This window comes from Taeniopygia guttata, chromosome 14, assembly GCF_048771995.1.
Source record: "Taeniopygia guttata chromosome 14, bTaeGut7.mat, whole genome shotgun sequence".
Lineage (NCBI taxonomy): Eukaryota > Metazoa > Chordata > Aves > Passeriformes > Estrildidae > Taeniopygia > Taeniopygia guttata.
Window position 1 is genome coordinate 16133151 of NC_133039.1, and position 14796 is coordinate 16147946.

The 14796-nt window shown below is 42.3% G+C and overlaps 1 protein-coding gene across 4 annotated transcripts in view; it reads left to right on the plus strand.

Moving 5' to 3' along the window:
* Positions 1–14796, plus strand: part of CRAMP1 (cramped chromatin regulator homolog 1) — a 49109-nt gene that overhangs the window by 23233 nt on the left and 11080 nt on the right. For all 4 annotated transcript variants that reach the window (XM_012576478.5, XM_072935513.1, XM_072935512.1 and 1 more), the window contains exons 7-14: positions 3064–3149; positions 3834–3957; positions 5050–5131; positions 6175–7434; positions 9656–9830; positions 12062–12243; positions 12911–12985; positions 14239–14320. In XM_012576478.5, coding sequence (XP_012431932.1) covers positions 3064–3149; positions 3834–3957; positions 5050–5131; positions 6175–7434; positions 9656–9830; positions 12062–12243; positions 12911–12985; positions 14239–14320 — 2066 coding nt within the window. The remainder of the gene's footprint in view (positions 1–3063; positions 3150–3833; positions 3958–5049; positions 5132–6174; positions 7435–9655; positions 9831–12061; positions 12244–12910; positions 12986–14238; positions 14321–14796) is intronic.

A 14796-nucleotide genomic window follows, 5' to 3' on the forward strand; every position in this document is an offset into this window, starting at 1 on the left:
CTGTGCCATTTCCCCTCGTGCTCAGGGAAGGCAGTAGTTCCTTCTTCTCCATATAGGTATCAGGTTTGCAGTTGTTTGGTTTTCTCCAATGTGGTTTTCCTCTTAGTGTTTCATTGTTTTGTTTTGGCTTTTTTTTTCAAATAATATATTTTCCATAATATACTTACATTTTTCACACTTCTTTTCTGGCTTTTATCTTAGGTTTTGGTTGGATTGGTTGGGTTTTTTTCTCATCTCTCTGCCATTTGAAGCACAGATAGAGAGTCATGAGTTTGTGATGCTGATCCATGTTCATTTATAAGCTGCTCCATGGTAACAGGTGGTGGATACCTGCAGCCCAAGGTCCACCTGCACAGGTGGCAGACAAATGGAGCACAAGCAACTACCAGGAAGCCTGACTCAACAATAAATGCTTTATGACCAACTAGCTGAGCTCTTGAACAGAACTAGGAAATACGAAAAATGAACAACAGCACTTCTTTCTTCTTTTTCTTAGATCAGTTAGCTCAGCTGTTTTAGGCAGAGAAGCCTTCTGAGCCTTCTGAGTAGCCAGACTCTTGTTTCAATAACTTTCCACTCATGTGATGAAACAATTTCCACAAAACTTGATTGGTTTATATAGTCATATCAGTTAATATAAAAAATGTTTCTCTCACCAAACCCCTTCTTACTTGTACTGTTATAACTGTCAAGATAATAATTATGGTAATGATGATAATAATAATAATGCTATTTCTGACTCTTCACTCACATGCTTCAAGGGCACGTGTGATAGTAAAGAATTGCATTAGCTAAAATCAAGGAGGAGAGTCTCAACTTGCACAAGTAGTGAAAAGAATTTGTTGTATTAAAACACATTACAAATAGGAAAGAAGATCATTGTACAAAATGCTGATTTTCTGATAAACTCATATCTACACTTTAATATAAGGATAAATACAAGAGGGTATGAAGTCTCATGCTAAGGCTAAGGTGCCCAGGAGGATGTTTCAACTTTCATCCTTACCTTAACTTATTGATTAGATATCTGCAAGGGTTTTTGTGTCCCTCTCTAAGAATATTTACACTGGAAGACACTGACAGAGACTTTACACTGTTGGACTTGGTGGGACCAGCTGTGTTCAAACAAATCTTGTTTCCAATAATTAAATTGAAAAGAAATATGCCCTTCCAGCCCAGGGATATTCCAAATCTGTAGAAGTTCACAGTTCAGTAACAAACTTTTGAGTTGCTCACCCCATCAGCTCCATCTTCTCAGGTCTGCCATCACTTCTGCTGCCCTTTTGCAAGTTTTCCTCTTAGCACTGTAGACAACTGCTCTTCCTGCTTGATGGTGTTTTACTTACAGCATAAGAATATTCTTTATAATTTATTTTGTTTTACTGAAAGGACTTGTGTTCAATCCTGATGCTTCTATGCCAGCTGATCCTTAATGCTTCGAGTATTAGGGAGTAATACTGCTATTGGTAATTTGATTGAGCTCAATGTCTGCCTTTTATGTCCCTACAAAGAAAACAGGACTGATGGAGTGAAGAAATCAAGTTGTTTCACCGTGTGAAAACAACAATGACCTCTGACTTTTAAGGATCTTTGAAACTGCTAGTGACATTGAAACTGAACCAGTGAAATCATACTGTAAAAAGTTACTTTGTTCAGGTTTTTGCACAAGCTCTTAGACCTCATGTCTGTGCCAGATATGGTGATCATATTTCCAAATGAAAGACTGCAAATACTTCAGACTCTTTCGTCCTATAATTAAGAGTCATGAGTATAAAGGGAAGACTAAATCAAAACCACTTGTCTTTTATGAAGCAGCTGTCTGTGAGGGTACTCTTGAACCCAAGTAACATGATCTTGGTCCACTTATAAAACAGAACTCCCTCCCTGAGTGGATAGCCAAGTGTTTCATGAAAGTCTGGAAGAGGAGAGCCACAAGAGTAGCTCTTCCACAATGAAAAGTAAGGTGATAGGAAAGACTGAATGCTCTGGGAACTTGCATTGCAGACCCTTACATTTCTGTATTCATTCCTGTAGCCATGGTGGTGTTTTGCTCTGTGTCCCTGATCACAGAATCACAGAATAAGCTGAGTTGGAAGGTACAGGGATCATCAAGGTCAACTTCCAGCCCTGCACAGCACCATCCCCAGGAGTCACACTGGGCCTGAGAGCATTGTATTAATGCTTCTTGATCTCTGTCAGGGTTGGTGCTGTGACCACTGCCCTCGGGAGCTCTCTGGGGGAAGAGGCTTTTTATCCATCCTACATATCCAGCCTACATCTGCCCTGACACAACTTCAGGCCATTTCCATGGGTCTTGTCACTGGTAACCAGCACAGAGAAGAAATTGGTGTCTGCCCCTTCTCTCCTCCTCATGAGGAAGTAGTAGCTGCAAGGTCTCCCCTCAGTCTCCTTTTCTCCAGGCTGAACAGGCCAAGTGTCCTCAGCCAGTCCTCATATGGCTTCCCCCTTCACCATTTTCATTGCCTTCCTTTGGACATTATCTAATAGTTTATTATCTTTACTATATGGTAGTGACCAAAACTGCACACAATACTCAAGGTGAGGCCACTCCAGTGCAAAGCAGAGTGGGACGATCCCCTCCCCGGCCCAGCTGGCAATGCTGGACCTGGTGCCCCCAGAACAAGGACTTCCCTCTTGGCTGGAGGGCACTGGTGACTCAGCTCCAACTGGCCCTTGACCAGGACCCCCCTCCTTTCTGCAGCACTGCTTTCTAGCATCTCATTCCCCAGTCTATCCATACATCCAAGGTTGCCCCATCCCAGGTGCACAATCTGGCACTTTCCCTTGTTGAACTTCACATGGTTGGGGATTGCCCAGTCCTCTAATTTGCTGAGTTCTCTCTGCAGGGCCTCCCTGCCTTCAAGGGAGTCCACAGCTTCTCCCAATTTTTTATCATCTGCAAACTTGCTTAGTATCTCTTCCAGTCCTGTGTCCAAGTCATATATGAAAATGGTGAAGAGGACAGGGCCGAAGATGGATAGGTCTGTATTCACATACTGTTGTTACTGGTTCCTCTAAGTACTTCCCTTTCCATATATCCAGGGCTACAACTGTTCGTTACAAAGGCAGAAACCTGCGTATCAAAGCTCCCATGTGCAGGGCTTTGAAGAAACTCTGTGATCCAGATGGTGAGTAAAAGATGCTGGAACGTGAGGGTGTTCTAGAAGATGGCTGGAAGCATAGAAAGTGAGAAGGCTTGTTCTAGTGTGTCCATCACAGGCAGGGAAATTTGGGCTGTTGCATGTTTGTCCTGGACATAGTATTCTGTCTTGGCCTCTTTGCTCATATAACCCCAGTAGCTTCAGGACTCACCCAGTTTTCTTCCCAGCTAACTTGAAAAGAAAATACTCACACCAGACCAGTTCACTGCTGCTTTCACTGTATGTGAAGACGCTAGTGAATGAGCAGTAGTATAGTGTTTAGCATTGAACATTTTCAAATGTTTTACCTTCTCCTATTCAGCTATGTATGTTTTCATTTTGGATTTTTTGTTTTCTTCCTCATTCTGAAGTAAGTAGAATTAGGCTGTTCAAAGGTTGGAAATACTGTACTTGCTCAAAGTTTCCAGACATCTGATTTTTGACACTGCTTGCTCAGCTGGAATCCCCAGTACCACTACAGTGTCCAAGGATAAGAACATATTGAAACAAAAGGTAAATTAAGGAAGCAAGCTCCACTGGTGAAGCTGACCTGCCCGAATTGTCTGTAGGTGCTGATGATGTAGGTCTGATCTTTTGTATTGTGTAACTGAGCATACAGTGTTGTGACTGAGCTGTCCTTGCTTTGACTCTTTGTGCTTCTTCTCCATTCAGGTGTAAGTGATGAAGAGGACCAAAAGCCAGTACGACTTCCCCTCAAGGTCCCTGTGGAGTTGCAGCCACGGAATAACCATGCATGGGCTCGAGTACAGAGTCTTGCCCAGAACCCACGGCTTAGGTAATGGAGAACTGATTGTGGTGCTCAGAATAGGGAAATAGATGAGCAGCATCCTAGCCCCTTCCTCTTTCTTCAGGGTTCTCTTTGCCAGTTGGGCAGTTCATCTTTGGTAATGCAGTTGGCCTAAGTGTACTTAGTCTGAAGCCTTTCTCCAACCAGTGCATGGTTTGTAAACGTGACTTATCACATGGGAAAATTAGATTACCGTTGTTCTTTATATATTTTAATTTGAGTAATGAAGGAGCTACTAGCTTTGGAGATGAGTTTAGTTTGTGCCATGTTAATGTCAGAGTAGAGGGCAAGTAAAATTGAGATAGTAGCCTTAGTTTTACTAAAATTTGTATTGTATGTACCATAAACAGAGAGAAGGGAATATACACAGAGGTGCCTGCACCAAGGCTCTGAACATTTCACTTGCACCCAATGATTAAAGTAGCATGGAAAGTGTTTGTAGTTTCTCCCTTGCAAAACATTGTTGGTGCAGGTGTTCAGTGTCATCAGTGGCCGTTCATCCTGGTACTTACATCTAGTCCAGAACTTGGGACAGCAAACATGAGACCTCGGTTGAGTGTTGTTTCAAATGCAGCACTTCAGTGTAGTGACTAAAGATCATGATAAAAATATCCATTTCTTCTCTGCATTAGGTTTATTTAGTAAAATTCTTTCAAAAAGTGAATGTTTGTCTTTTGTGCCCCTTTTTCTCTTTCTTTTTATACTTTATATAGTAGCTTCATGCCTTGCCTGCACTTGAACTGCACTTTTGCAGTTCAGCTAAGTCCTGCCATCTTTTCCTATCTTCCTCCATCTGGAAAAAAATAGTTTCTTGAATCATGTCAGTCAGGTTAATCTGACAGGCTTTTAGAATGTGTGAGTTGTCACAGTTGTGAGTTAATCTAAATTTTAAAGTTGTGGGATAACATATGTTTTTGGTTTTGTTGTAGATTTTTTTCTTAGCACTTGGGAGTGTTCTTTGTGCTGGCATTATAGAATGCCAGTTTATTCCTTAATTCCCTTTCTAGCATCAAGGATAGGACTTGGAGCTCCTGCTGACAGCTGTTCTCTGTTCCCTTGCTTTGCTTCTTGTGCGTACAGGATGATCGTGGAGTTACATCGGAAGGTCTCCAGCCTCCTTGAATTCCTGAAGCAGAAGTGGGCTCTACATGAAGTGCGGGTTGTATCCTTTTCCTACTCAGTCTGTTCCGTGTGCTGTGTCCTGGGAGAAATCCCCTTCCTATTCCAAGTTCAGTTTTGCATCAGAAAAGTGAATCTACTTCATAAATGTACGAGTCTCTGCTTAGTAAAAATATAGATAAAGTCTCAGCATCACTAGTGGAGGCTTTTGTGGGAGATCCCATGGTGTTCTGCTTTTATCGCAACTCTTCTCTGTTATCATTCCATAAAAGCTAGTTAAGAAAAAATTACATTCCTGCCTTTAATTTCCTCAAAGAGTGATCTTAGTCTGGTTCATTATCAGTGGGTGACCCCAGTACAGCCTGGATAATAACTGACAATTCTGTTTCTAGTTTCAGTAGAGAGATTTAAGACAGATCTTTGCACTTGGTGCATTTTCACCAATACAGGGCTTCTTGTCGAGGTAGGTGCTGGAACCTATGTGTCTCTGCACTGTCTGAGCCATACAGCATTCAGGGTGTCCGTGCTTCTGAACTTTGATCCATTCAATAGAAGGATTTGTGAGTTAGCAGCTGTTCTGTTCTGAACATAGTCTTTCCCACTTGTAGGTTTTATCCTCTTCTTTGACCTTTCATTCAGGCTTTTCTGTTTAATTTGTGAGCCTGGAAGAAGCAGTGGCATAGCACTTGAAATTCTGAAGGGTGTTAGACTGTGTAAGGTGGAGTTTGCTGCACTCATGAGAAGCTGCTTTGCTGTGCAGTGTTAGAGGTTGTGCTTTGTTTTTTTGGGGTTGTTGATTGGGATTTTTATTTTTTACAATTACAGTGGTGTGTGAAACGTAGAAGTAATTTTGTTTGGAATGGATATTTGGGCTTGTAGCAGGTCTTCACTGCAGTCTTTATCACCGCAAAGGACCTAAGTTCTGATTATAGTTGTCTTTACTATAATCTGTGCTGAATAGAGAACATGTCCTCGATCAGCTAGGTTTTCTTTTTTTTTTTTTTTTTTAACTTGCAAAGTAGGCTGCCAGGTACTTTTTTGGAAGGGGAAGGCGCCTGTTACATTCTTTGACACATCTTTTTTTAGCGTAAAACACTTGAAGAACAGCAACCTCAAGACTCCAGAGATGCAGAAACAAGAGGCAGCTTCTCGGAGGAGAAAGTGATGCTCCATCTCTTTCCAGGGGAGAACTGTACCCTCACTCCACTGCCTGGGGTAGCCAGAGTGGTCCACTCCAAGGCCTTCTGTACTGTGCATTGGCAGGAAACGGGCAAATGCAAACAGAACACAAAAGATTCTCACTTACTCCCCCCTGCCCAAATCCTTGGCATACAGAGTGGTCAGGGGACTGCAAGGGGACAGCTGAAATACCTGCGCGGGATGGAAGGTAAGGGTGTGGGAAGGGGAGAGAGCACTACAGAGCCCAGCCGAACCTTGCAGCCTACAGCTGAAGTTTCTGCAAGCACTGAAGATGGTGCCCCAGAGCCTGTCCTGGTAGAAGGAGCAGCCTCAAATCTTAGCATCACTAATTCCCTCCAGAAATCACCTTCTGGCCTTCAGGATCCAGGAGGGCCCCAGGAAAAGCTGAGCTCATTGGCCCCCTGCATGGAGGGTAGGGAGGCCCTGGCTAGTGACCAGGGAGGTGTGCTACCCTCATGCAGCACAGAGTGTGCTTGCAGCAAGATCCCTGATGTGGAGGAGCTCTCTCTGCTCGATCCATTCCCACGGTACATGAAGTCCTGCCAGGACCTAATCGTCCCAGAGAATTGTTCTTGCACAGACAAACTGCATGGGAAAGACTCTGCTTCAGCAGCTGGCAATGCTTCTCCAGTGGTTTTTCCAAGCAGGAGGAGTGCAGAGACCTCTGACTCTTATTCCCAGCTACTTAGAGGTGGTGTGGCTTCCCCTGGCAGCGGCAGATGTGAAACTCAGGCCAGCCACAGCCAGGGCCAGCAGCTCGATGCTTGTACCAAGGATATCATGGATGCAGTAATGGAGGATTCTCAAGAGAAGCTGGGCTCCTTGTTTCCACCTACACCTCAGGGACAATCCAGTACAAAGTCTCTCAAGGATGACCCAAGTCGACTCTCCCAACAAGTTAGAGAAGAAGGATGGAGTCTGCGAACCTCTGAGAGCCTTACACTGGCTGAAGTCTACCTCATGATGGGCAAACCGAACAAGCTGCAGCTGGAATATGACTGGTTGGCTGTCTTGGAGCCAGAAACCCAGCATGCTAGAGAGCAGACATCTGAGTCCATTACTGTCCCTGCATGTTCTACCTTTCACAAGCAGAGACTCTTGAATTGCCTTCTGAGACTCATCTCTACTGAAGTCAATCCCAAACCAGTAAGTAGCTCTTGTTCATGCTCCAGATACTAAACTCTAGTTTCATTTGGGGAATACTTGCCCAGTTGTGCATTCACAATAAATCAGTAACTAGCCATGTCAAGAGCTTTGGAGATTCTTGTGTTTAAATTATACAAAAACCACAACACAAGACAGCTGGCTACAGAGTGGACTTTGCTTCACTATGCTTTTTACACTGCCTTTTAGCTTCTGGTTTGCTGTGAGTCTAATTGGTGTTCCAGTGAACATTTGTGACTAGTGACTACATTTGTGACATCCAGTGACTACTCAAAAGATCAGTTATGAGGTGAGGTGCCTTCTGTTCTCTCTCAGGTTCACAGAACCTTAGGTTGGAAGGTGCCTTGGAAGATCATCTAAGCCAGCCTTTTGTGGGAAATAGAGCCTGGATGAGATTAATATTGGACATGAAAACTGCATTGATTTTCAGTGTTTATGTAGTTCAAATTACACAGTGTGAGAGTGAAAAGAATGTATTTCTTCAGAATAGCAGAATCAACAGAACTGTGCCTGTCACAGTTGATTGGGTAAAAGTTCCCAGACTCTAGGATAGCTGTTCAACAGTCCCAATCCTTAGGCAAACCTTAGGCTTTCCTTCTTGTGCTTTGTAAACTTGTATTAAAGATTTGCCCCAGTGATACCTGGGTAGCCAATTTCACCTAGTGCAGGCAATTGAAACTCAGTAAAACATCTTTTAAAAAGACACAGAGTTCATCAGATCTGCTTAAATGCCTGTGGTAGATATGATGAACTAAAGATTCAGTTCCACCCAGGATGCAAATGCATCACTGTTCCCAAACACACAGTTCTTTAATCCTTGTTTGTTGGTGATTTAACCTCCTTCAAAGTTCCTTTTGGTTCTCATTCTGCAGACATGGAATGCAGGATTTTATCAATTTAAACCCATCTTTGTTCAGATGCAGCTCCAGATACAGACTTTGTTTAAACTGCAAAGTTTAAACAGCGGACATCTCACAGATCTGGAATACAGTCTCCTCTTTAGCATCTACTTTTACTTCTGGTGACACAGGTGACGGCTAGGCATGATATGATGAAACAGTCACAAGCTATAAAGAAGGACATCCCTGAGACTTGCAGGAAGAGGAATTGAAGAGGAGGAGAAACCAGCAGTTAGGATTTGCACGTGTTTTTCTGTCACTTTCACACTCTTGGCTGTCTTACAGTAGCATAGTACTACTGAACAATAAAGGAGCTCTTTAAGGATATGTACCATATTGTACATTCCAGCAAAAAAAAGGAATAACAGTCTTTCATTTGTCAAATACCACTTTGTTCTCACTGTTTTTCAGAAAAACATACTCTCCTTGAAGCATGAACATTGTGGCACTGATAGTGCAAAGGTCAGGAAGATATTTACTGCCTCACTGAAAGCACTGTAGATGTCTTGAAAGTTGTATTTCATAAAATAATGACAGGAACGATGATATTTTTGCCACAGGATATTTTAAGAGGAAGGATTGATTGTGTGCATGCCTGCTGTTTTCTCCAGATAATCTGTAATGGTCAAAGCAGCCAGCTGTGCTGTGGTTCATCCTTTAAATGAAAATCATCAGCATAACACAAACTGTGAAGTGCCGTTGTAGTTGAGCAGAGGGTGTAATTTTAAGCCTGTGACTGCACATAGATTCCTTAAAAAGGGAGGGTTTTCCAGAAAACAGTTTAAACAACTTGAAACAACTGGATAGACCTGTAAAATTATTGAAGTGCATGTGTCTCTTGTTAGTGCTGTGTTACAGTGTGAAAGAGAAGGGAAGGGAAAAAATTCAAAACTCTACTTGATTAGAGTTAAGAGAGAATTAAAATGTTTTTGTCCAGATGTATCTTTCACCAGAGCAGCCCTCTGTATGGAGTTACAAAAAATAGCATTGCACTGAGTTAAAACCAACACAATTTTTCTTCTCTTTCTTTCTATCCTGCGATGATCCAGCACATTGCGTGAAGCTTGTTGAGTGTTAACCCGATTGTAACATAAATTAATATATTGAATGGGTGACATCCAACAATGCTAAATGGGCAGGAAGGTAGTTTCAGCTACCCCTCACACCCACTAGGAGGTATTGCTTAGAGTGCCTTAAGGTATTGTAGTATGTCAGATCTTAATTTTAAGTCTTCCTGAGTACAGTGAGTTTCCCAATACATTTGTTGTACCAGCACAATATATTCATTTAATGTGCATTTTCAGATGCCCGAGATGAGCTCCATTGCCACGTCACCTATAAAGCCTGCTCAGGAGGAGCAGTCCCTGACTCCCCCGGGAAAGGTGATTGCCATCAATACCAGGAGTCCAGGCTGTGCACGGAATCAGTCTGCCCTTCGTAACAAGACTTTTTCTCCTGGTGCTGCTTCCAGCTCCTCAGGTGAGTATTCCTAAAAATCCACTTGGTGAAATCAACTTATTAATACCTCACACCATGATGAGAACTTCCCAGAGATGGAACACTGGAAGGAGAAATGCTCTTACTCTTAGGAACTTCACTGTCTGAGAACATTGGTGTGTGCTAATTTGCTTTAGAATTGTCCTAAGTCCAGTGCTGCTTTGAATCTTGAATAACAATGCACATCAGTATATGCAGTTCACAATCCAGAGTAACTCCCGTTAGTCACTCTTAGAGAAGATGCTTGGGTTTTTTTTGGGAGCTGTGTCATGGTTTAATCCCAGCTAGCAACTCAGCCCCATGCATCTACTCAGTTACTCCCCTCTGGTGGAATGGGGGAGAACTGAAAGAGTAAAACTGAGAGAACTCATGGCTTGAAATAAAAACAGTTTATTAGGGAAAGCGAACACCATTAATGCAAATTAGAGCAAGGAATTTGTTCCCTGCTTCACCTGGGCAGGCAGATGTTCAACCATCCCCAAGACAGCATGGCTGCATCGTATGTAACAGTAACTTGGAAAGACAAACACCCTCCCTCTGAATGTCCACCCCCTTCCTTCTTCTTCTTCTTCCCCCAGCTCCTTATCCTAAGCCTGACCCACCCCCCCGCCCCCCCAATAGTGTGGAATATCACTGTGGTCAACTGGGATCAGCTGTCCTGGCTGTGTCCCCTCTCAGTTCGTCATGCATCCCCAGCCCCCTCACTGGCAGTGTGGGGTGAGGAGCAGCAAAGGCCTTCACCAGTGTAAGTCCTGCTCAGGAGTAACTAAAGCATCCCTGAGTTGTGAGCACTGTTTGCAACGCAAATTCAAAACTGCCACTGAAGAAAATTAACCCCTTCCCAGCCTAAACCAGTACATGCTGACTGGCACAGGGTGTGAGATCTCAAGACAATATCAGTTTACAAAACAGGCAAGAAGATGCCCAGTGTAAAATCTGTTGATAAATACTTACTGAAATTAAATTCTGTGCCATATAGGTTTATATTAAATACTAGGAAGAAATTCTTCCCTGTGAGGGTGGTGAGGCCCTGGCACAATTGCCCAGAGAAGTTGTGTCTGCCCCTGGGTGCCTGGCAGTGTTCAAGGCCAGGTTAGATGGGGCATGGAGCAACCTGAGATAGTGAAAGGGGTCCCTGCCCATGGCTAGGGGCAGAATGAGATGAGCTTCAATGTCCCTTCCAACCCAAACCAGTTTTGTGATTCTATGATTGCGAGATAGAGGATGATTATGAATTGCCTTTTATTTAATAGGAGGTATGGCTGCTGTAACCTGTGAGCCCCAGCCATGCAGGCCAAGAATTTTGGTTCTGTGTTTCAGCCCAAAATTGCATTTGCCACCAAATGTTTATGACTTCAGGAAAGTTTGTGATGGTGTTGGGGTTACTGGGACCAGCTGTGATTCTTAGGCAATCCTTTTCACAGCCCTGCTCTGAGAAGCAGTGAACCCAGGAGCAGGTTAACTCGGATAACTGGTGCTGTTAAAGCACCTGTGTGGATCTTGGCTACCTCAGAGTGACAGGCTAATGATGCTGGCTTTCATCCAAGCTGGCTGCATGCAGAGGGAAATCCTAACACATTTTTTTTAAGCTTAAACATAAATGAGGAAGTTTTACTAAGACAAGTTACCATTATTTCACTATGCCAAATGTATTTTGAAGACAGTCCATCTTTGGGAAGGTATTTTGGTAAATTGATCTCCATTCCATCACCAGATTTATTTTATTTGGGTTGCACTTCAAATTACTATAGGGAAAGAAGGGGTGGGGAGTGTAAATAAATCATAAACACTGTAAAATGGCTCTGTGTTTGTATTATCTTCCCCCACATAAGAAATGGTAGATATCGTTTGTTTACTGATATAGGCCCTCAGGTATGCCTGCAAGATGAACAGATAAACTGATTATCACAGTCTATGTGCGGCTGAAAACAGGGCTTCAATTCTAGTTTCTTAAGTGGTGTAAAATTACACTTAATCCCATACTTCCAAGAATTGCAAAGCAAGTGAATATTAGTGGTATTCATAGCAGGTACATACTGTCAGTTTGCAGGTGTGACAACTGAAATATGGAGAGATTCCTGATTTTAGAAACAGCTGCTGACAAAGTCTAAATCCTGAAGTCCCAAGCTCTCTATGATCCTTCAGTTATTAAAAGAGTTCTTTCCTTTTTGTTTTCATTTTATTTCATTTAAATTGCTGTTAAAATCTTCCAGGTTTGAGAAGCCTCCCTAGACCTCTCTTGGTGGCTAGTCCTTCGAGTTCAGGGAGCACTGAGGCTGACAGTGGACTGTTTGCAGTCCCTACAACCTTGCCCCCCAACAGCCGCCATGGGAAACTGTTCCTACCCAGCAAGGAAGCAGAGCTGACCTTCCGGCAGCACCTGGACACCATCAGTGTAAGTGAGATGACTGAATAGAAAATGCAGCATGGTGTGCATGAGCCAGCTTCCAGGAGGTATCACAGGCATTCTGAATTCCTCAGGAAGTATGGGCTGCCTTGTGAAGCAGTGCTTCTTATCATGCTTAAGTTTAACATTGTATTAAATTAGATGAGTGAGATTTTGACTATGTAACTGTGCTTTGAACTGACATTACCTGTTCAGGTAATCCAGGTAATTCAAATCTGAATACCATCACACAGCCTGATGACACTTACTTGCTGTCTAATTAAGTTGCTCCAGCAAATATATGTGCCAGATTTAGCAAAAACCTATCCCCTTCTGATGTGTAGCTAATTTTAACACATCCTCATTGCTGTATATAAGTCAAATTCTAATTTTTATGTATACAATCTCAGTAAGAATTTTGTAGGAAGCCAAACTAGTTGGTAATGAAATGGCTTTTTTGGGACAAAGCTTTATCTCCATAAAAAAAGAAGAAAAAATACATTATTGGTGGAAAATTCTGACTCTAGCAGGAAGGATATTGTGCTATCTGAAACAAAACATAGTATTTTAGTTTACTGTTAACTCGTCTTTATTGAAAATAAGAATTTGGGGGATGTAATTTATTCTGTGTCTGGATGCTTAAAATAATTGTAATTAATTTCCTGTTGTTGTCCAGATGCAGTCGGACTTCTTCCTTCCGAAGCCCAGGAAATTACGGAACAGGCACTTGCGGAAGCCACTGGTAGTACAGGTCAGAGCAATGTGCAAATGCCTCTTTTGCTCCCTGAGTATCAGTAAGGCTGTAGTAATTTGCACATAACAAAAAAACCCTGAATTTCCCTCATGCATCCACTGAAGATATAAAGTTGTAATTATGAAGGAACAAACACTTCAGTCTCTAGTGTAACTAGACATGTTACATTCTCTGTATGAAGAATATCAACAACAGCAGAAGTCCAGTGCCTAAGGTAGTTTGGAGAAACCAAAAGCCTCTGGAAGAGGCTTCTGAAACCTGGAAGCAGGTTCTGCTACCTGGGCCTTCTGGCACTGAAGCATAGGCCGTGTTGTCCCTGTCCTGTCCTGTGCTGTGCTGGCAATGTTGGAGCTGGCAGCCCTCTTAACAGCGCTTCTTTTATATCCTTTTCCTGCTTCCTGCTCAGTAGTGGATGTTAAACTGTGGTGGATATAAGCCTCTGTAGTGAACCATAAACACTTTACCATAAACACATGGCCATAAAACACTTCAAAAGAACAATGATTCCTGGGAAAAAATGGGACTTGGAAAAATATGTATGGAAGGAATGGCCTGTTGTTGTGGTGCTTTGTGACAGACAGGTATTAATTATTCTCCTTCAGACTGCTCTGATAGCCCTGGGAAAAGGCACATGTGACTGGGACACCAGAGACAGGTCAGAAAAAAGAAATCTGAAATCTAAATAATAGCAACCTACTGGGGAAAACAAAGTTCACAAGTGTCACTATACCATTTTTTCTCTTCTGTTTTGTATGAGATGGGGATGCAGAAATCACCCCTGGACTATTTTTGATCTTGAGATCTTCAGATCTGGGAAATTCCATGTGTTTTAAGAGCTCCTAAGTACACAGAGCTGTCTCACTCATCTACCTTTGCTGAATTTTAAGGGTAGATCAGTTTGTACACAGACTAGGTACCATGCTTAAGATCACTGCTGTAATTCTGAGAGAGATGTGAAAATCACTGCAAGTATAATCAGAGAGGATTATAGTTCTAATCAGCATTTCTCTGAGAATTTTCCATGTGGAAATACTTTATTTTAATAATTCACAGAGAAAACACATTGTTCCTTTCTGTAGCTTTTTTCTCAAGGGCACAATTATCACATTGCTGTGTCTGGTGCAGTATAGTAATGCCACGGAAATACTCTGCTATTCTGGAAGGTCTCATTTACTCCTGCAACTTATACAATAAGTGTTACCCTCTGTCTGTGTTTAAATCTGTTCTGGTTTATTGTTTCTCTCACATAGAGAACACTGCTTCCCAGACCATCTGGAAATCCATCCCAGCATGTCTGTTCCTTTTCTATCTTGTCCAACTCATCCATTACAGGTGAGTCTAGCACTTACACAAACTGAAAAGTGTCCCTTAACACTGTATAAAGAAATAATTTCTAAAAAGAAGAAAATACACTTTCAAAATGACGTTGTCACCAGCCTGCAGGATGATGGAATTGCTCTACTGGATCATTGTGAAGCAAGTCGTGCTTTTGATAAAATTTTTTTCTTCAATTTCCCAAGATTGAAATCACAGAAGAGCAAGGAGTTCTCAACAGGGAGACGAAATTTGGAATAAAGTACTTAGATAGGAATTTTTGTTGTGTAGGGTATAATCATTTGTCTAGATTTTGTATTGGACTTTGCCTAGTACCTGGCATTCTGTCTAAATTTTATACAGCAGAAGCAATCCACTGCCCATATGTCCTTTTCTGCTGGTACACTCTTGAGTACAGTGGTAGTACATATGATCCCCCATGAAAACCAGAATGAGACCTGCAGGGTTGTCTTCACTGACAGTATGAGAGCAGC